Here is a 22,616-nt window from a genome sequence, read left to right as displayed (position 1 = left end):
CTGGGGTGGCTGTGTTTCCAGTTTCGCTTTGTGTGTGTGCTCCTTTTCACAGAGCACAAGTGCTTTAATACTCGTAGGCACCAAATATGGCTGAACTCTCCTTTACTGACTTCCTAGTACTTAACACAGGCATAGGCAAACTCGGCCCTCCAGGTGTTTTGGGACTACAATTCCCATCATCCCTGACCACTGGTCCTGTTAGCTAGGGATGATGGGAGTTGTAGTCCCAAAACATCTGGAGGGCCGAGTTTGCCTGTGCCTGACTTAACACTTCTTGTTTTAAAAAGTTTCTAGTTCTCAGTGCTGTATATTTTTGTGGTGGTGTCTGTTCCAGGCTTAAGGTCAAATGGGATTTGGGGTAGGATTTCTATCCCTTTTAGTCACTGTTCATACTGTGGCTCCCCTTTCTTCCCATGGTCTTTCAATGCTAATCTCCTTATCTGTAGTAACATCTTTGCAAACGCATCTCCTCTTCCCTTGCCACTGTCATTTCAGTCCTTTCTAAAATGACTGCTGTAAAATGCAGTATTGCAGTTGGTATAAACTCTAGTGAACTGCTGACATAATTATCTCTTTCATAGACCCTTTTCTTTTGCAAAGCATCTCAAAGAAGAAAGAAAGTCAGTTGCACCTGTCCTAAGAGATCTGTCAAACCAAGCTCCCACATTCGCCATATTGCATGGGGAAGCTGGGCCAAACCAGAATGAGAAATCATTTATAGGGGCATTAGGAAAATGGAAGGATGATGTGTAGCTTGTGAGCCTGAAGTTACTGGCTGTTTTCTTCTTCTTCGGCGATCACTCGTAGTCGAGTAAGATTGTCTTCCATAAACATGGTTTTAACAGTGAGTCCATAAGTGACTGTGGAGGCCAGTTCTGGATCTGTGTGTCAGTGATGCCGATGCTGCTCCCCCGGGATGAAATCTAGAATAAAAAAGGCAAAGTGTTTTGCTGTGCTAGCTTGCATTAAGCAAAATGGTAGCTCTTGATCTGAGCTTTATTTTGGGTTGCTTAAGAGTTCTCAGTGCAACTGGAAAACACTTTATTTGTAATTCTTTGTTGCATCATAATTGGTTCTTACTTCTGCAATGCACATTTGGCCCCAGAAGTTATTGCAAAAGAGGAAGCCCAAGATGATATGCAAATAACTGAGGAGTTAAAATAGATTCCAAGTGAGTACATGGAGAAAAGACACATTAAAAGTTCCAGTTCAGCAATTTGATAATGTGTTGTGCATCTTAAGGAGAAATAATCATAGACTTCAGGAGAAGCAGACTGGGACTCCTGAAATCCTATAATTACCATGACAAATGGATTGTTAGAGGTAGGCGCTGTTGCCTGCTGCTGTACCAGTGACTAATTGCTCCTCGGGGGGCGGGGGGGAGACAATTTCTATGTGTGTTGAAGGGAAGAGAACAATAATCTGTAAGTATTTGGTTAATAATGCTTGGGCAGTAGCCTTAATCTAGAAGCATTCAAGCCCTTTTGCAGATGCTCAGAGACGAGTTCAATTTCTGAGCAGAAGCCAGCATTTGACACTTGGCGCAAGCCATCTGGCATAATCGTGACACATAGTAATGGACTACCGTGAACTTAAAGCCACCAACAATGCTTATCACCAAGAAAGTAATGCACAGAATAGGTTTCTGTCGCACATCTTTTAACAGCATTATAGACACTTGAAACCTCACCTAATATTCACCAGTCTAAGAGTTATGAACCAAATGAAACTCTGGGCACAATAAATTATGTGAAGCTTAAAGGTAAAGGTACCCCTGACTGTTAGGTCCAGTTGCGGACGAATCTGGGGTTGTGGCACTCATCTCGCTCTATAGGCCGAGGGAGCCATCAAGACATACCGGTAATTGAGAACGGCAGTCTTGTTCTGTATGCTCACATTAAGTGCCTGATGTTCCTGGAAAGGACAGTGGAGCTCTGAATTCTCTGAAGGTGTGCTAATAGATGCATGGCCCACTTCCACACTTAAAGTTCATAGCTTCATTGTGGAATCTTACTTGCTCTTTAGAAGCTGTTTTTTTTTTCAGGGGTCTCCTTCCTCAATTTTTGAACTGCCATCTAGATTTGACAGCGGAAATAACCTAGATTCTTAATTGGCATTGTGCTCTTCAAATGCATTGTCAAGCTGCATTCCCTTTGGCAGGAAAGAGGTTATATTTCTCGGCTAAGCCAAGTTTGAGGCAATTCACGGCGAAGAAATCAAGCAGTTGTAACTCTGGGAATGATTTTAGTGTGCTGTCTTGCTTTTCTCCAGCCTGCCAAAAAGAGGTGAAGGCGAAGCCTCTATTAATTGGAGTTGGTTCTTTTTAGCCAGGCTCACTTCCCGTTTTGGTTAAATGATACTCTGGATATCATTATATGAGCAGCCTCCATTGAACCCAGGGAGCCTTCTAATTACAAACGTGTCATGCTTTGCAATTACCGCTATGTCACCTTAGATACCTTGAGCAATTATTCTTAGCAGTGCTTAAACCGTGCTGTGATTATGGCCACCTAAACAGCTTTGATAATCCTGAGCTAATCCTTTTGTGACTGCTTCTAGTGTATTGTGCTGCCAAATTGGTCCTTCAGAGACCTGCCTTGGTTGGCTGCTTTATTTGTCACGTTGGAAACAGGGTCTGCATCAGCATCTTGGCAGGTCTGGCCAACAGCTACCACAAATGCTTTGCTGCTGCTGCTGCTCAATGCCCTCCCTATCTTTCTCTTTGCAGTGATAGAGCCAGCTCATTATTCCCCCTACAACCACATCCCAATTCCTTTTGCTTCCCCCCACCCCTCTTACTTAAAGCTTTTTCTGCCTCTTCCTCATAACCTGGACTCTGAGAAAAGGCCAAATAAGTTTTCCTTCATAGTGAGGTGTTCTGGGATAGGTGACCACAAGAATGTTTACTTGGGAACTAGGAAGACTTTTTAACCTGGAACTTTTAAAACACAGAATGCAGAGCCCAGGCAAGGCAGCTGGGGAGAATCGATGGTTGCCCAGGCTCTGCAGACGAGAGTTAGGCTTCCCTCACAAGCAGTGAGCACATATTGGAGCTGGAGACACTGTGTTTCACTATACTTTTTAGGCAGAAATCAAGTTAGATGAACTTGCTTAAGGGTCCTTGTCGAGTTGGCCTCCCCTAAGGTCAACAATTAAGGTAAAGTTAAAGGGACCCCTGACCATTAGGTCCAGTCATGACCGACTGGGGTTGCGGCATTCATCTCGCTTTATTGGCCGAGGGAGCTGGCGTACAGCTTCTGGGTCATGTGGCCAGCATGACTAAGCTGCTTCTGGCAAACCAGAGCAGCGCACGGAAACACTGTTTACCTTCCCGCCAGAGCGGTACCTATTAATCTACTTGCACTTTGATGTGCTTTCGAACTGCTAGGTTGGCAGGAGCAGGGACCGAGCAACAGGAGCTCACCCCGTCACGGGGATTCGAACCGCCGACCTTCTGATTGGCAAGTCCTAGGCTCTGTGGTTTAACCCACAGCGCCACCCGCGTCCCTCAAGGTCAACAATTATCCTTGTTCTAACATTTAAAAGAGATCTGTTCTTTCCTTTTTCCATTATCTTAGCCCTTGTTTTGGTATGCTGTGGTCACTCTGCATAAAGAAAAAATTAATGTCTCATAAGGCAAAGTATCAGGATGTCTAGTCTGTTTCCTTGGCAAGCCTGAATATAGTGCTATCGGGAAGACCTGAGCCTCTTCCCCGGGGTCACCACTTACCGGGCAATCTTGCGTAGCTTTATTTGCACAAAAGCTACTTTGATCCCTTCCACTTCCTCCTTGTTTGATTTGGGGAAATGAGCCACAAGTGTACAGAGGCAGCTCAAAATCCATCCTACTTCTCTTTTGATTCATGGATCCCTAAGGCTACTACTCTTGTGGATTTGCAAGAAGTAAAAACCTTGTCTCACAGCAGTTGGATCTTTGCAGCATGTGGAGAGCGGGGGAAGCACAGGAACATATTGCAACTGCTGGATCCTGCCCTATGGAACCTGTCTCTGCACAACAGCACCCAAACCACCAGACTAAGACATTTCTATTTATCCAGACTTTTGGTAGTTAAGGTAGCCTCTAGGGTGGGGTAGGACCTGTCCTATTTATTGTGTTGTTGCTTGAGCATTTTAGGAGTTTTGTTATTGGACATTGTGTTTAAAAATTTCCAGCTTTTAACTGATTTTATCTATTTGCATTTTATCTTAAGTTGCTTTGAGCCTTTAGTTTGTATAAAGCAACTGGCAAATGCTGATAGTATTAGTAGTACAGTGGTGCCTCGCAAGACGAAATTAATTCGTTCCGCAAGTTTTTTCTTCTTGCGAGTTTTTCGTCTTGCGAAGCACGGTTTCCCATAGGAATGCATTGAAAATCAATTAATGCGTTCCTATGGAGACCGCTTGCCAGGCTGGCGGTGCGGAGAAGGGCTTTTCTCCCCACTGCAAGCCTTCAGGACAGGTACGGGAACAGAGGGGAAGGCGCGCAGCGCTTCTCCTCTGTTCCCGGGGCTTGCGGTGGGAGGAGGGTTTTTCCTCCCCACCGCCAACATTCAGAACAGCATTCTGAATGTTGGCGGTGGGAAGGAAAACCCTCCTCCCACCGCAAGTCTTCAGGACAGCCATCCAAAGGCTGGCGCGGGGAGAAGGTCTCTCCGCCCCACCGCCAGCCTTCGGAGGAGGTCCAAGGACAGTGGGGAAGACGCGCTGCGCTTCCCCGCTGTCCTGGAGATTTCCCTATGGGCTTTCGTCTTGCGAAGGAAGCCCATAGGGAAATTCATTTTGCGAAGCGCCTCCAAAACGGAAAACCCTTTCGTCTAGCGGGTTTTTCGTCTTGTGAGGCGTTCGTCTTGCGGGGCACCACTGTAGTAGTAGTAATAATAATAATAATAATAATAATAATAATAATAATAATAAAAACCAACATGTGTCCAGTCACTCAGCTGCTGCTCATCTTTATGGCTGCCCTTTTCCCACATGGTCAACAGTTTGCAAGTTAATCTTTAGTTTTGAATTGTGAATTGCTGCTGATAGTGGTTACAAGTAAAAAAAAAAAAATTCATACCAATGGGTTGTATTAAATGGAGTAATTTTTAGTTACTCATTCTTCTGAATGTCGCAACATCTGGAGAAACCGGGAGGAATGGCTTTGAGTGTGAAATTGAGGTGCAAGTTGTGGGGTGCTTTTCTGTAAGGAGACTGAGGAACTAAAAGAAGCCACAGTGACGTTTCTCAGGGCCCTGTTCCTGTTTCAGTGCATGAGGAAGAACCTGAAGAAGCAAAAACTTCTTCCATTGCCTATTAATTCCTGCTAATCAGTTTTGCAGGCACCTACCTCCTATGAGAGGAGCTGGTTCCCAAATCTGTGCAGATACAGCCCTGCAGGTACACTTTGATATGAAGCCTGTTTAAAACCACCCATTGCAGAGTACTTAATTCTCCCTTGAATGTCACTGGAATCAATGGAGTCTTGGGCAGAGCTATTAAGTTTGCTTGGCACAGTCAACCTTATGAAATGCATTCTTCTGCTTGCATAATTCTTCCAATATTTCAGTTATCAAATCTGGAGTAAGGGGCTTTTGCTAGTGCAGGATTTCCCAAACTTGGGTTTCCAGCTGTTTTGGGACTACAACTCCCATCATCCCTAGCTAGCAGGATCGGTTGCCCGGGATGATAGGAACTGTAGTCCGCAATCAGCTGGCGACCCAAGTTTGGGAAACCTTGCGCTAGTGTGACCCGTTAGTTGAATCCCTCCCATGCTTTTGTTCTTGGCCTTGAGACATAAGTGGAAAACTAAGTAACATGGTGGCTAAGGGGAAGAACATTTGAGAGGGGTAGATATTTGCTTTTCCTGGAGAATGTTGGTAGCATTGTGAAAATACAAATTGGCCTTGTTTTGTAGATATGGGAGGCAGATATGTCCTTTCAGCACGTGTGTTTGACACGTTAATTTAATCTGGTTTCTCCCCTTCCTTTCCTTCTTTAGGTGTCCCATGCAGTTGCTAAGCTTGTATTAGTTAGCTTCCACTGGCAAATCTCAGAAATTTTGGAAAGGTAAGCACGTCTTCAAGCTGTGGAGCATTGCTACTGTGGTTTTCTTTTCACTGCCCTTGGAGTGTCATATTTTCTTTTTCTTTGAGCCGTTTCCAGAGTTGCAATCCTATGAACACTTGGTATTGCACACTGGGGTTTAATTTTCAAGCGAGCAGATGTTGGCTACTTTGAAAATTGAAAAAAAGGATAATGATCCATGGCTGATGAAGAATATGGTTCATTGGCTGGCCTTGGTTTGGACAAAAAACAAGGGGTACACGTGTAGGCTGAAGCAAAAAAATCAAAAACGTGCACAAAAACGCTGATTTGAAAATTCAGTTTATGTGAATAGCTAGCATAAAACACCCATTTCCAAATATATCCTTCATCAGTGTATATACATTTTGCTGTAAGGCCAAACACACAAAACAATTAACATGTGTTCAATATACCGCCTATAAACATTTTAAAACGATAAGGCCCTGCTGATATAAATAATAAATTTCATTAATACAATAAAAGTTATATAAAAATACTCCAAAAGCTACTACAGCCATAATATAAACACTTCAGCTAATAAAGCACATAAATAATTGTTGCTTACCAATCTTACGATCATACAAGCCTCACTGAAACAAAAAAACTTCCCTGGTGCCCTGATCTTAATGCCAAATCCTATTGTATCTCAGTTATACTTCTACACAAATTTAATTGGTTGCAAATCTGTCTGCTTTTGCTCATTAGCATTTGATGCTGAATACACTACTATTCACATAAATTGAAATTTTCAAATCAGCCTTTTCGTGCATAGCCTTGGTTTGGGACAGGATTTCCCCCCCCCCAACCTTATACTTTGTTTATCATAATGACCTGCCTTCCTTGGTGGTTGTGAATAAAATTATGAATGTAGTAATAATAATAATAATTTTTATTTATACCCCGCCCTCCTGGCCAGAGCCGGGCTCAGGGTGGCTAACATCAATAAAATCACAGTAAAAACATAATGGGGGGGACACACAACCCAATTTAAAATACAAGTTAAAACACAATTTAAAATGCAGCCTCATTTTAAAAATAGCCGATAAATCAAGACCATAAGGGGAGGGAAACATAAGAGTCAGACTGAGTCCAAACCAAAAACCAGGCGGAACAGCTCTGTCTTGTGGGCCCTGCGGAAAGATGTCAAGTCCCGCAGGGCCCTAGTCTCTTGTGACAGAGCGTTCCACCAAGTCGGGGCCAGTACTGAAAAGGCCCTGGCCCTAGTTGAGACCAATCTACCCACCTTGTGACCTGGGACCTCCAAAATGTTGTCATTTGTGGACCTTAAGGTCGTCCGCGGAGCATACCAGGAGAGGCAGTCCTGTAGGTACGTGGGTCCTAGGCCGCATAGCGCTTTAAAGGTCAAAACCAGAACCTTAATCCTGACCCTGTACTCCACCGGGAGCCAGTGCAGTTGGTAAAGCACTGGGTGAATGTGATCCTGCTGCAAGGACCCCGTAAGGAGCCTCGCTGCGGCATTCTGCACGTTTCCCGCTGAAATCTGTAGCTCATCAGCTCTGCAGCTATGGTTCTGTGCTGATTTGAAGTTTTAACTCTTCCTTCAGGCACAAGTCCAATTCTGTCCAGTTGCTAGTGGAAGCACGAGTTCAGCCTGCCTCATCCAAACACGTGAGTAACGGACTGTTCCGGCATGCTTGATGCTAAAACTCCTTGTATAGTTCTCCAGAGACTGGTTCTTGCCTCCTTGCCTGCTCTCTGCTGGCTCATGCAGTGCTGCTCTTGTGGGTTCAGTAATAAAATTCTGGCGTAAAGCTATGATCCTGACCTTTTGGATCTGGTCGGATCTCTCAGATTTTGCCGCAGAAAGCAGTCAAATGCACTTCAGCTGCCAGTTGTACAGCAGTGGTGGCCAGGATATGTAGGGTTTAAGCTGCATAGTAAAGGATTACTTCTCTGGTATCATCATCAATTCTTGAAAGTTACCCTGAACTTAGTATGGCTAACCAAGCTACCAGCTCTGGAAAGAGGTTGCTTTTTCACTTTCAAGCAGAAAGGTCTTGTGTATCCAGAAAGCTCTCTGTGATTAGGAAAAACCTGACCTAGTTGACTTGGAAAATGGATTAGATAAGCTTCTGGTTCATAGATTTAACCTTTTTACAAGTGCGGTTGGGACATTTGCACATCTTGGGGAATTCTGTGAGCAGAAATGTAGCTCTCTCGTGCTCTAAACAGGATGTGCAAGTTGGAGGGTTCTTTTGAGCTACATTCCAAACCATAAATGAGTTTGTTGGTAATGTACTTAATTGCCCTGAGATCAAAACCAGCCTCGCTGCCCTACTGTCTCACAGAAAGCACCCAATACTGTGCTGAGCAGCTTGCTCAGCTCTTCACTGTCCAAAAGATCAGGCCTTGTATTGCTTCTCCCCTTTTACTTGAAATATATTTAGTTGCTCTCAACGTGTCTTACCCTATAGAGATGATGGGACCTGTGAACCTGCATAGGTTGCTGGACTACAACTCCCATCATCCCTGAACATTGTCTGTGCTGGCTGGAGTTGATGGGAGCTGGAGTCCAAAATCAGGAAGGGCCAAAGGCTCCCCAACCCTGATGTAGAACAATATTATTATTTTTTAGAACATGGTGGAATATAGTTGTTGCAATAGCTGATCCATTGTCCACTTGCTACCCTGCAGTGTTGATGTAATTAAGGCAACTGCTGAAAACTGCAAATCCAGAGACTCTTGAGAGGAACAGCTTCTTTTGCCATTGGCAGATAAGTGGGCCTAACTGGTACAAGTGTCTCCACGGATCACAATTAGATTCCATGTACTTAAGCTCACTTAACATACATTTCTATCAATAAAAGTGTATCAATATGTAGAAGCCCATGTATATTATCCAATGCTGGAGACTTGTTAACATGGTTTGGTAGATCAACAAGATATAACTGGGCACAAAGTCTCAAACATGAGCTGGAGATGTGTGGCTAATAAACATGCATTTAATATAGGCCACATAACTTTAATGAATGAGTTGTCAAATGAATGAGTTGGTGGCTTTGTTGATATGCTTGTTTACAACTGTTTCTCCAATGTTTTTATCTGATCCAATTATCACTGCTGCAATATTTACTCTTTGATGATCAAGTCTGAGTTTGAGGATTAGCTAATAAAGGAATACCCCCTTCCAATCATTCTTGCTGCTGATTTATTCTGTAATATGAGCAGCGTAAAGAAATGGCTCCCTCTTTGATCTGGCCACAGAGTGAAACCTAGTTTGTCGTTCACCCTATTTTTAATTCATCCTCCCATTTGGCCAAGCCCTTGGGGGATAGCCGTTAAATCGATTCTGAAAAGAACAGCAAGAAGCAGTTGTCAGAAGCTCAGAGTGACATGTGAACAGCATAAAGTAAATGGGTGCAGTAATCTACGAGCCAGCGAAGTGTGAATGCATCCCAAGAAACTACAGTGTGTTGCATTTCGTTCCATTCTTGCTACCAGTTCCCACGTAGGATGAAACATCGCAAGTCATCCAGACGGTTTGCTGCAAACTACAGTTTGGGCTCTTGTCAGTAATTTTAGCCTTCTCTCCCTCCCTTCCCCCTTTCCGAATCCCAGGCCATGGTACATTCCTCCCAGCACTGCGCGGTGTGTATGCAGTTTGTCCGAAAGGAAAACTTGTTGTCTCTGGCTTGTCAGCACCAGTTCTGCCGCAGCTGCTGGGAGCAGCACTGTACAGTTCTCGTCAAGGATGGAGTCGGAGTTGGTGAGTTTGGAGCAATGTACCCCTTCTGTACCCTTTCACATGTCTCTTCCCTCCTATCTTCTTTCAACTTTAAAATCCTTTCATAATCTTACGTGAGCAGAGGTGGGGAGCCTGCGACCCTCCAACCCCCGATACATGGAGCGTGGCTGATCCAATGCCTTAAGTTGCATTTATGTTTTTCACCCCAGCAGTTGCAGAACTTGTTGTGGGACATCGGTAAGTCCCACGCAGCCTTTTCTGTAACTTTCTGGTCTCCACCTACAGATTCAGTCATACAGTCAACTGTCTCAGTCTTCTCTGTTCTCTTGGTTCACTACTTCTGGTGACAGAGAGAGAGAGAGAGAGAGAGAGAGAGAGAGAGAGAGAGAGAGAGAGAGAGATAGAATATAAACATAAGGCAGTGCGGCGTAGTGGTTAAGAGCGGTACTCTCGTAATCTGGTGAATCGGGTTCGCGGACAGCCTACCATAATTTCCAATGTTTCTCTGATGAAAATAGGGATGTCCTAAGGAAAAGAGGGACATTCCAGTATCAAATCAGCAACCGGGAGCCAGTGTGGTGTAGTGGTTAAGAGCGGTGACTTGTAATCTGGTGAACCGGGTTCTCTTCCCCGCTCCTCCACATGCAGCTGCTGGGTGACCTTGAGCTAGTCACACTTCTTTGAAGTCTCTCACCCTCACTCACCTCACAGAGTGTTTGTTGTGGGGGAGGAAGGGAAAGGAGAATGTTAGCTGCTTTGAGACTCCTTTGGCTAGTGATAAAGTGGGATATCAAATCCAAACTCTTCTTCATCATCATCTTCTTCTTTGTCACTGGTGACACAGTAATGAGGTCGTCACATGCAATAGCTCCTCTGGCTTTTTAAACAGGTGTCTCCTGCATGGCTCAGGACTGCCTGCTCCGGACTCCAGAAGATTTTGTGTTTCCATTGCTACCTAGCGAGGAGCTGAAAGACAAATACAGACGCTACCTCTTCAGGGATTACATTGAGGTATTGTTTGCTTTTTTACCTTCAGGGTGTTCTGCGTGTTCTTCAGTGCCATGGAAATGCACATACAGTGGTCCCTTGGGTTAAGAACTTAATTCGTTCTGGAGGTCCGTTCTTAACCTGAAACTGTTCTTAACCTGAGGTACCACTTTAGCTAATGGGGCCTCCCATTGCTGCTGCCACGCCACAGCTGCACAATTTCTGTTCTCATCCTGAAGCAAAGTTCTTAACTGGAGGTACTGTTTCTGGGTTAGCAGAGTCTATAACCTGAAGCGTCTGTAACCTGAAGTGTCTATAACCCGAGGTACCACTGTAATACATTTCTGTGAATTAGCATCATTTCATTAAAACTCATTGTCCTCTATCCTGACAGATTCACTTAGCTGCCAAGTGCTCCAGTTTTACTCAATCACTATACAGTGGTGCCTCGCAAGACGAAAATAATCCGTTCCGCGAGTCTCTTCATCTAGCGGTTTTTTCGTCTTGCGAAGCAACCCTATTAGCGGATTAGTGCTATTAGCGGTTTAGCGGCTTAGCGGCTTAGAAAAAGGGGGGGAGCGAAAAAAATCGCAAGACTCGCAAGACGTTTTCGTCTTGCGAAGCAAGCCCATAGGGAAATTTGTCTTGCGAAGCGCATCAAAAAACGGAAAACCCTTTCGTCTAGCGGGTTTTTCGTCTTGCGAGGCATTCGTCTTGCGGGGCACCACTGTAAAATATGAAGTTATCCAGTCTCTTTATTTTATCAAGGCTTCCTTATAAAGTGGTGCCTCGCAAGACGAAATTAATTCGTTCCGCAAGTTTTTTCTTCTTGCGAGTTTTTTGTCTTGCGAAGCACGTTTTCCCATAGGAATGCATTGAAAATCAATTAATGCGTTCCTATGGAGACCGCTTGCCAGGCTGGCGGTGCGGAGAAGGGCTTTTCTCCCCACCGCAAGCCTTCAAGACAGGTACGGGAACAGAGGGGAAGGCGCGCAGCGCTTCTCCTCTGTTCCCGGGGCTTGCGGTGGGAGGAGGGTTTTTCCTCCCCACCGCCAACATTCAGAACAGCATTCTGAATGTTGGCGGTGGGAAGGAAAACCCTCCTCCCACCGCAAGTCTTCAGGACAGCCATCCGAAGGCTGGCGCGGGGAGAAGGTCTCTCCGCCCCACCGCCAGCCTTCGGAGCAGCCTTCCGAAGGCTGCCGGTGAGGCGGAGAGACCTCCTCCCGCCGCCAGCCTTCGGAGCAGCCTTCCGAAGGCTGCCGGTGGGGCGGAGAGACCTCCTCCCGCCGCCAGCCTTCGGAGCAGCCTTCCGAAGGCTGCCGGTGGGGCGGAGAGACCTCCTCCCGCCGCCAGCCTTCGGAGCAGCCTTCCGAAGGCTGGCGGGGGGAGGAGGTCTCTCCGCCCCACCGCCAGCCTTCGGAGGAGCCTTCCGAAGGCTGGCGGGGGGAGGAGGTCTCTCCGCCCCACCGCCAGCCTTCACGGGAGGTCCGAGGACAGTGGGGAAGACGCACTGCGCTTCCCCGCTGTCCTGGAGATTTCCCTATGGGCTTTCGTCTTGCGAAGGAAGCCCATAGGGAAATTCGTTTTGCGAAGCGCCCCCAAAACGGAAAACCCTTTCGTCTAGCGGGTTTTTCGTCTTGCGAGGCGTTCGTCTTGCGGGGCACCACTGTATTTTTTTAAAAAATCCTTGTTTAGGCTTTGTTTTTCTAAAAAAAAAACCCCAAACCACTGATGTACATGAAGAAAGCAAATGCAGTGGATCTATACCCCCACAAGAGATTTAAATACCATTTCTTGATTATTTCTTCCACTTGATAAAGAGAAGAATTGGAGTTGTTTAAATCAGTTTAATTTCTTGAATGAATTTACAAGGGATGATATATAAACAACTGTAGCAAGAAATAAGGGCATAATATCAGCTTCATAAAGCAGCTAGAAGAAAACAGTGTAACTATAATGTATGGATCAGACTGGCTGCCAGGGCACATAAAGAAGCTTTTTTATCTTTCTTGGAAGTGTGCAGGAGAATTTTCCACCCTTTTTTCCACAAGGATACCAAGGACCTACATTGGGTCTTCCATAGGTTAGATTTCCAATATGATATGATGGACCTTTTTACACATGATAAATCAGAAGTAATGGTTCCTTCCCTCTCAGCTGGGCCAGTTTCTAATAAAGGCTTGTGGTGGGTTTCTTTGCAGAGCCATTTCCAGCTGCAGCTCTGTCCCGGCGCAGACTGCCCTATGGTCATACAGGTACAGGAGCCCAAAGCTCGCAGAGTGCAGTGCAATCGATGCAATGAAGTTTTCTGGTAAGAAAATTAAACTTGAGTTGTGAGCAGAAGACAGCAAGGCATGAGTTTTCCTTAGTTAAGGGACCGGAATAGTCCAGAGAGGGAGACTTGAAAAAAGCTGCTTAGGCCATCCAATGCAAAGTATATGAAAATAAGACTTGGTGAGATCAAATTACCCATGCCAAATTGCTTCTCCAGTCGAGCTTTGGAAGTGTCCCTCGTGGCTGAAGAAGCTTGCAAACACAGCTATACACAGCTACCTCTAAGGCAGAAGTGTCAATGGTTGGCCAAATTGATTTATTAGGGTTACGGGAAACTGCCTTACACCAAGTTGGACCGGTGGTCCTTCTAACTCTGTTATTGTTGACACTGACCGGCAGCGGCTCTCCAGAATGGAGTCCTCCTCAGCCCTCCCTGGAGATCCGTGGATCGAACCTGGATCCTTTTTCATGCCAAGTATGTGCTCTGCCACTGAACTACAGACAATCCCCGTTAAAGTTGTGAGCGTTGAATGAACACCCAAAGAAGATGCTACAACAGGGGTATGGACCTTTTCTCAGCTCAAGGGCCACATTCCCTCATGGTAAACCTCCTGGGCAGGGCCAGGAGCAAAAGTGGATGTGTCTCCTGTCTTTTGTACCACATCGACTACGTTCCAGCCCCCAAAACTCCACACATCTTGTCAGCCTCCATCCAGACAAACCGGAGGCATTATTGCAGCTCAGTAACACATCGTAAGCAGGCAAAAGCACTCAGAAAAAGCAGGCAGAAGCCATGGAGCAGGGCTGCTGAGTGGTGTAACCTGGGAGAGTCTTGAGGACCAGGTAGGGCTGTGTTTGGTTCTCCAGATCTGAGGTTCCCCATCCCTCTGCTACAGTAGAAATAATTTGCCAGGAGTGCATGATGGCTATTCACAATCAAGCCTCCCTGATTGGATGGCACAGTCTTCAAATAACCTATCCTGAGTGAACTGTCACCAGGGGGATGGAATAAAAGTAGGGTAAAGAATTGCTTATAAGGACTTTGAGGAACACAGCAGTATTTTACTACAATACAGTCGTACCTTGGATCCCAAATGCCTTGTTGCTTGGACGTTTTGGCTCCCGAGCGCCGCAAACCAGGAAGTGAGTGTTCTGGTTTGAGAACGTTCTTTGGAACCCAAATGTCTGACGGGGCTTCCGTGGCTTCTGATTGGCTGCAGGAGCCTGCAGCCAATCAGAAACAGCGCTTTGGTTTCTGAACGTTTTGGAAGTTGAACGGACTTCCGGAACGGATTCCGTTCGACTTCCTGTACGTAGTGACAAATGGGTAAGGCTGTGAATACACTGCAGAAAAAAACCAAAACACTGCCGTCAGAGGATGGGGTAGGGGTGAAAGGACTTCTGCTAGTGCGACAGGGCTTCCCTCCCCCCCCTCAAAAAAAATTCCTTGATGGGGGCTGCAGGTGAACCCCTTGAACAGTGCTCAGAGTGAAGCGAGGTGGAATTGTTCCATCTGGCAAGCTGAAACGCTTGCACAGACTATATGATTGCCATAGCGCTGCAATGAATTCCTCCCAGTTTTTTTCTAACTGGTCAGGGTGGAGTGAAGAGGGTCATTGTAGCCCTGTTGTCTGGCTCCTGGAAATTTCACTCAGCCCTTCCCCAGACCTTACATGATACTGCTCACATAACCTGCCCCAAGCTTACCTTGCCATAAACAAGAGCTAAAGATGTATTTTGAGTTTAGAATCTTTCATTTTTTTAAATGGAGATTTGCAAGATACTAAGTTTTGTTGCAGTACCAAATACAGGTCTTTCATGGGATATGTGTGTGTTCGCATGCACCCTACCAGGAGTCTGAACAGTGCTTGTGCAGCATTACAGAGAAAACATAACACTGTGTATGAGTCCCTTCTCTGCTACCTTTTTTTTTTTTTTGGTTGCATGCAATATGATTTCTGGAAAGTGGACATGCCTTTCTCTTTGTTTTAAGTTTCAAGTGTCGGCAGATGTACCATGCTCCCACAGATTGTGCCACCATTCGAAAATGGCTCACCAAGTGTGCAGATGACTCTGAAACAGCCAACTATATCAGTGCTCACACTAAAGATGTAAGTGTGTGTGTGTGTGTGTGTGTGTGGGAGTGACCTTTCCGTTTATAACTTTGCTCCTTTTGAGGTTTTTTCGGTGGGGGGTTGCAGCAAGCTGCTTTTACATGCTGGATGTTTGTTTATAGTTTTCTCTCAAACTGTTTTCAAACCAGTTTCTATAGCTAATGTGTGCTGTGTTCTAAACAGAGAATGATGAGTATAGAACATTTCGCCCCCTATCTAGTGCTGTCCCTTCTTCCATTCTCATCTCCATCTCCTCTTAATACATGACTCACCAGTGCCCACCAAGCAGGCTGAAGGCACAGTTACACAAAATGGAAAGAAGGTGAAAGGGCTGGGTGGAAAGTATTGGTCTAAACTTCCTGTTGGCATACCTGATGCCTATCACTTCGATCTCCCAAAAAGGAGAACCAGATCTTATTTACGTTTTGCAGATCACACCAGAGAGGAGTTACAGAAGTTAGAACGGGGTTTCCCAAACTTGGGTCGCCACCTATTTTTGGACTACAGTTCCCACCATCCCAGACCACTGGTCCTGCTAGCTAGGGATGATGGGAGTTGTAGTCCAACAACAGCTGGAGACCCAGGTTTGAGAAAGCCTGAACTCTAGAAGAAAGGAAGTGTGAGCAGAAGGTAAAAGGAATCTGAAGGCATTTTAATTGTAGTACTGACGAAGAATGTGCAAAGTGAATCGGATGTAAGGAGAAACTAATGAAGAAATATTGGGCAGCATGGGATAGCATGAGCTGCAAAGTAAAGAGGTGTTTTATAGTCTATCCATTGGTCCATCTAGCCATGTAGCATATAACATAACTATCAGTAGCTCTCCAAAGTCTTAGGCAGAAGTTTTCCCCAGCGTGGATCTGTGGCTTCTTTAACTGGAGATTCCAAGGCTCAAACCCTAATAAAGGTAAAGGTAAAGGGACCCCTGACCATTAGGTCCAGTCGTGGCCGACTCTGGGGTTGCGGCGATCATGTCGCTTTATTGGCCAAGGGAGCCGGTGTACAGCTTCCGGGTCATGTGGCCAGCATGACTAAGCCGCTTCTGGCGAACCAGAGCAGTGCACAGAAACGCCATTTACCTTCCTGCCGGAGCGGAACCTATTTATCTACTAGCACTTGGACGTGCTTTTGAACTGCTAGGTTGGCAGGAGCTGGGACTGAGCAATGGGAGCTCACTCCATCGTAGGGATTCGAACCGCCGACCTTCTGATCAGCAATTCCCAGGCTCTGTGGTTTAACCCACAGCGCCACCCGCGTCCCTCAAACCCTAATACCTACATGCAAAGCTTGGTGTAAGGCAGCTTCCTATGTTCCCAAGAAGAACAAGACTGAAATATAATAGCGTCCGAGCAAAGAGAGGGGAAAGGGGTTGACGACATAGGCAGGCCTGAGAATTCTTGCGCAAGAGAGGAGTATGAAGAGTTGTCAAAGACCAGACTCCTGATTGTTGAAACACATGGGACAATCTAAGGTGTGTTCTCTCTTTTCCTCTCTCCCTCCAGTGTCCCAAGTGCAATATCTGTATTGAAAAGAATGGAGGCTGCAATCACATGGTGAGTAGATTGTGGACAAGATCAGAAACCCTATACTGCTTAATTTTAGGTGAAATCTTTGCCTGCTTCTTATTAATGCCTTCTCTCTCTTCCCCCCCCCCCACCTCTCTCTCTCCTCCAGCAATGCTCCAAATGCAAACATGGTAAGTAGACAGCACCAGGTTTTTTGTGTTAAAATTGGGAGAAATGTTTATCCTTCTGATTTGGATATTATCCCAAACTACCGTATTTTTCGCTCCATAAGACGCACTTTTTTTCCTCCTATAAAGTAAGGGGAAACGTGAGTGCGTCTTATGGAGTGAATGGCCTGCGCAGAGAGGTAGAGCTGCGCAGCGCCCCTTCAGCGAAGTGGCAGGAGGAATGGAGCCCCTTCTGTTCCTCCTCCTGCTTCACGCAGGAGAGGCGCTGCACAGAGAGGGAGAGCTGCGCAGCGCCCCTTCAGCGAAGTGGCAGGAGGAATGGAGCCCCTTCTGTTCCTCCTCCTGCTTCACGCAGGAGAGGCGCTGCACAGAGAGGGAGAGCTGCGCAGCGCCCCTTCAGCGACGCGCCTGTCCTGGGAGCCGGAGGAGGAACAGAAGGGACTCCTTTGCAGGAGAGGCGCTGTGCAGAGAGGGAGAACTGCGCAGCGCCCCTTCAGCGACGTGCCTGTCCTGGCTTCTGCCTTAGCCACTCGCAGCCTCTTCGGGCAGGGGGCGCCTTCATCCCGCTGCCCGAGAGAGGCTGCGTGCGGCTATCCTATAAGCCAGGACAGCAAGAGGGATTGCTACGCAGTGATCCCGCTTGCCGTCCTGGCTTCTGCCTTAGCCATGCGCAGCCTATTCCGGGCAGGGGGAGCCTTCATCCCGCTGCCCCTGAAGAGGCTTGGCGCGGTTATCCCAGAAGCCAGAACAGCCACACGGTATCCCAGAAGCCAGATCCCTCTTACTGTTCTGGCTTCTGGGATTCAAAATATTTTTTTTCTTGTTTTCCTCCCCCCAAAACTAGGTGCGTCTTATCGCCTGGTGTGTCCTATAGAGCGAAAAATACGGTAGTTAATGTGCAAGCCCTTTGGTAGTATCTTTGCCCCTTAGAGGAAGAGGTGTCGATCTTGTTTCTCAAAGAAGCATTGCTTTATTTATTGCCTTGTGCAATAACGTCTCCTCTCCTGTCCTCTGCAGACTTCTGCTGGATGTGTCTAGGGGATTGGAAGACTCACGGCAGCGAGTACTACGAATGCAGTCGGTACAAAGAGAATCCTGATATTGTAAACCAGAGTCAGCAAGCACAGGCCAGGGAGGCCCTAAAGAAGTACTTGTTCTATTTTGAAAGGGTAGGAGACATCTCCTTGGCTGGAGCTAACCGTAGCCTTTTTCATGAGCCCCCCACCTTACGCAAAGGGCAGTGCTAATGATGATTGTGAGAAAGCACACATTGAACAAAACATTCTGTAGCCACAGATCAAGATCATTCCTCAAGGTTATTCTTCCAGAAGCAAGCTCCTTTTCAGTGATAATCTCTGCCAGTCATGTAATGAGAGTGCTCTTTCCTTGAAGCCAACAGCAATAGGTTGCTTTGAATTTTCTGGTGCTGAACTGTGCTCTGCAGTGGAATCTTCCTACAAGTGTACAGTTTGCCTTCTGTAAATCTGCATAACTCTGCACCAAAACTGCTTAAAGCTGCCTCTTGGCTTGTAATTCTTAATCCCCATATAATAAAGTATCTGCATTGTGTAAAACACCTAGATTGTCCCCTCCAAAATACACTATGGAAATAAGATTTTTGCATATATGTGTGTGTTCCACATAACATATTAAAAAAGAGCATATATGAAAAGTCTTGCTTTCTTCAGACAATGCTTCAGGAAGCTTTCCTATTTAAAACGTGGCGAAACCTTGCTCCAGTTTGATATCGCTGCAGATTTGAAGTGGGAATGCGAATGTGAATGGAATTGTCTTAGCTCTTCTGGAGTCACTTACCGAAAGATAATGTGGTAATATTTTTTTAGAAAGCAGCAAGGATATGTTTGCTTTCTGGTACATCTTGCCTTTTCCGAAGGAGGGGCTTTGCATTCTAAGGTGCTTCTGTGCAGTCTTTTCCAATGCGTTGCTGTGGCCTGCCGTTTCCCAGCCTGTCTTTTCCTCCCCTTTCTTCTCCATCGTCGTCTTACACCTTACACCATTTTCACAGTGGGAAAACCACAACAAGAGCTTACAGCTGGAGGCACAGACATACCAGCGAATTCAAGAGAAGATACAAGAAAGGGTGATGAACAACTTGGGAACGTGGATAGACTGGCAGTATCTACAGAATGCAGCAAAGCTGCTAGCTAAGGTGCGTGTGCCTAGCTGTTAATTGTAAGATGCTTTCTACTGTGTGCAGAAAGAGGATGGGGTGAGATTTGGGGGGGGGGGCGGCAATGGGACCTGCCAGTCTTAAACTGTGTTGATTGTGAGGGCTTAAATAGTAATCAGGTGCCTGGCATCAACTGCAAGCTATTGCCAAGGAAGGTGCTAGATTGTCTTAGCACTCTGGGTTGATCTTTGCTGGATTATAGATCAGGGGGTGGGTTGTTTTTACCCTGCTTAACACCACTTGTAGCTGCTTGGTGGGGAGGTTAGGGTGGGGGAGCGTATTGTGGACCTTTCCCTTTTTCCACACAGCCTGCTGAAGCTCTGTGGCTATAGCATCCCTTGGGAAGCTCCACTCTGGCATGCCGTTCCTTTTGTATATAGAGTGTATTTTATTTCAAAGTGTTGGTGCTGACCTTTAAAGCCCTAAACGGCCTCGGTCCAGTATGCCTGAAGGAGCGTCTCCACCCTCATCACTCTGCCCAGACACTGAGGTCCAGCCCTGAGGGCCTTTGGGTGGTTCCCTCACTGCGAGAAGCAAAGCTACAGGGAACCAGGCAGAGGGCCTTCTCGGTAGTGGCACCCACCCTGTGGAACGCCCTCCCACCAGGTGTCAAAGAGAAAAACAACTACCAGACTTTTAGAAGACATCTGAAAGCAGCCCTGTTTAGGGAAGCTTTTAATGTTTAACAGACTATTGTATTTTAATATTCTGTCGGAAGCTGCCCAGAGTGGCTGGGGAAACCCAGCCAGATGGGTGGGGTATAAATAAATTATTATTGTTATTATTATTATTATTACTACTACTACTGTCTGCTTGCCGTGTTGCATGATAGCATTGTATATCGCACATTGGGCAGGTTTAGCTGCTGAAGGTGGGCACATTCTCCACAGAACTGACAAACGGGCATCTCCGACATTTGGAAGACACACGGGGAACTTTTGTGCAGGCACAAACAGCTGTCTTCCTTTCATTCTCTTTTCATTGTAGTGTCGTTACACGCTGCAGTACACATATCCATATGCCTACTACATGGAGTCTGGCCCCAGAAAGAAACTGGTAAGACCTGCGGCTCTGTGTTTAATGGTCACCTAAATTTCTTGCAGGACTGAGCTGGGAAATGTCAGGCCTCCTGCCGATAGCTGGAAACAGTCCAGAGTCACGTTATGGGAACTGCAACTGCAGTAGCTCAGCGGGTTCTGACTGTAGGGCTGCATGGAAGACCACCTGGGTACCACATGTGAACCACTGTTGAGTTCTGCAGAGGAAGAACAGTACAGAATGTAATAGATTAAGTAGTGTATGCTTAATTACTTAGTGAGTTGTTAGCTACCATATGCTTTTGACAGCAGTGGTGGGATATACAGTTTTAAAACTATATAGATCAAACCCGCTTTCCATGGTTATTTTTATTTACAGGGAGATGACTCGCTAATTCAGACTCTTCCTAGTAACTGTTTAAGCTTCCTAGTTCTGTATTATCCTCTTCTTCAGAGTTGCATAGCTGCTACTGTCAGTTTGGTTTTGTTTTGTTAGGAGGGGGATGCAAAACAAACTGCATTCGGCAAGTAAAAGATGAGTCAATGTGCTATTTAAGCTTTGTTTGTTAATCTTCCCAATTTTACCAATTTAGAAAAGCAACGGAAACTTCTAAAGGGGGCCAGGTGTTCTGTGCTGGTGGAGATGCTGTGCCACTTCAGAATGGGGGTGGGGAAAGGCGGCAGCAAGGTCAGGGGAGCTCCAGGTTAGTGGCAGTGGTAGCCCCAGTAGCTGCCACTCCGCAGCTCCATCGAAACACCGCTGCCACAGCCCTATAGAAAACCTTAAATTACTAGCACATCTTATGTAGCTATCGAATAAGAGCCATCCTCATTTTGAACAGCCTTCAGCGCTTGACTGGTTCTTACATCATTGCAGTCTTAACTTACGAAAGTCTTACACCCTCTGTGTGGGGCTACCTTTGAAGGTGACCCGGAAACTACAACTAATCCAGAATGCGGCAGCTAGACTGGTGACTAGGAGTGGCCACAGAGACCACATAACACTGTCTTGAAAGACCTACATTGGCTTCCAGTATGTTTCCGAGCATAATTCAAAATGTTGGCACTGACCTTTAATGCCCTAAACGGCCTCGGCCCAGTATACCTGAAGGAGCATCTCCACCCCCATTGTTCTGCCCAGACAATGAAGTCCAGCTCCGAGGGCCTTCTGACAGTTCCCTCACTGTGAGTTGTGAGGTTGCAGGGAACCAGGCAGAGGGCCTTCTCAGTAGTGGCAACCACCCTGTGGAACGCCTTCCCATCAGGTGTCAAAGAAATAAACAACTATCTGATGTTTAGAAGACATGTGAAGGCAGCCGTGTTTAGGGAAGTTTTTATTGACTGATGTTTTAATGTATTTTTAATCTTTTGTTGGAAGCCACCCAGAGTGGCTGGGGAAATAATAATAATAATAATAATAATAATTATTATTATTATTATTATTATTATTATTATTATTATTATTCCTGGATTCCGTCATCCATGTAACCATTGATTAATATCGCTCAGGTTTTACATAGGGAACTGGGAACTTGCCCAGCTTTGAATCCATAAGCTTTCTGGTGCTCTTGTACTGTTGCACATCAGAATACTGTGTTGTTGTGACTTTGCATCTACTGAACGTGCTTCGGTTTTTGCTTGTTGTATTTCATGCTTTTTCAGAAGCGCCTTCTGGTGTGAATGGTACTAGCAGATGTAGGGTAGAATGAGGATGATGAGAAGCTGCTCTTCCTGTATCTCTTTCCCTCAACAATCTGTTTCATGTTTTCAGTTTGAATACCAACAGGCTCAGCTGGAAGCGGAAATAGAAAACCTCTCATGGAAGGTGGAGAGAGCAGATAGTTATGACAGAGGGGTGAGTAAACAAGCCTTGTTCAATCTCCTGCCACCTCATCTTCTCATCCCAGGAGCTCATTACGTGCACAGAAGGGCTTAAACAAATCCTATAAGGAAGCAGAGGAATTGGCATTGGACTGGAGGAGATGGCACTCCAGATCCCTTGACGTCATTTTTCTTGCCACCTGGAGGTTCTGTACTGTCAGCGGAAAATGCCCACATATTTTTGGATCGATCTCGGCAACTGAGATAGGCACAACCTAGAGCAGGGGTCAGCAAACTTTTTCAGCAGGGGGCCAGTCCACTGTCCCTCAGACCTTGTCGGGGGCCGGACTATATCTTGGGGGGGGGGGGAAATGAACGAATTCCTATGCCCCACAAATAACCCAGAGATGCATTTTAAATCAAAGGACACATTCTACTAATGTAAAAACACGCTGGTTCCCAGAGCGTCCGCGGGCCGGATTTAGAAGGCAATTGGGCCGGATTCGACCCACAGGCCTTAGGTTGCCTACCCATGACCTAGAGTGCTCCTTCCATGAATGGGAAGCCACTTTCTGTTCAGAGATTGAGATCCAGTGCAACTTCCGTTCTGAGGAAAAAGGGGGGGGGGAGACAGTTTTCACCAGTTCCCCCCCCTACACAACCTTGCCAAGTGCACTGGGAGGCTCCCCCAACTATCTAGACCAGCTTTTCAGTAGGCAGA

At 46.1% G+C, this 22,616-nt stretch overlaps 1 protein-coding gene across 5 annotated transcripts in view; it reads left to right on the top strand.

Annotated features, from left to right (window-relative positions):
• ARIH2 (ariadne RBR E3 ubiquitin protein ligase 2) overlaps window positions 1–22,616 on the top strand; it is a 37,724-nt gene that overhangs the window by 10,446 nt on the left and 4,662 nt on the right. For all 5 annotated transcript variants that reach the window (XM_083601802.1, XM_083601803.1, XM_083601806.1 and 2 more), the window contains exons 3-14: window positions 5,984–6,051; window positions 7,635–7,698; window positions 9,649–9,796; window positions 10,665–10,786; window positions 12,967–13,076; window positions 15,033–15,150; window positions 16,656–16,706; window positions 16,828–16,849; window positions 17,864–18,015; window positions 18,873–19,016; window positions 20,025–20,093; window positions 21,846–21,929. In XM_083601802.1, coding sequence (XP_083457928.1) covers window positions 5,984–6,051; window positions 7,635–7,698; window positions 9,649–9,796; window positions 10,665–10,786; window positions 12,967–13,076; window positions 15,033–15,150; window positions 16,656–16,706; window positions 16,828–16,849; window positions 17,864–18,015; window positions 18,873–19,016; window positions 20,025–20,093; window positions 21,846–21,929 — 1,152 coding nt within the window. The remainder of the gene's footprint in view (window positions 1–5,983; window positions 6,052–7,634; window positions 7,699–9,648; window positions 9,797–10,664; window positions 10,787–12,966; window positions 13,077–15,032; window positions 15,151–16,655; window positions 16,707–16,827; window positions 16,850–17,863; window positions 18,016–18,872; window positions 19,017–20,024; window positions 20,094–21,845; window positions 21,930–22,616) is intronic.

This window comes from Podarcis filfolensis, assembly GCF_964270895.1.
Source record: "Podarcis filfolensis genome assembly, chromosome: 2".
In the NCBI taxonomy this organism is placed as follows: domain Eukaryota; kingdom Metazoa; phylum Chordata; class Lepidosauria; order Squamata; family Lacertidae; genus Podarcis; species Podarcis filfolensis.
This window is presented reverse-complemented; position numbering and strand designations above follow the sequence as displayed.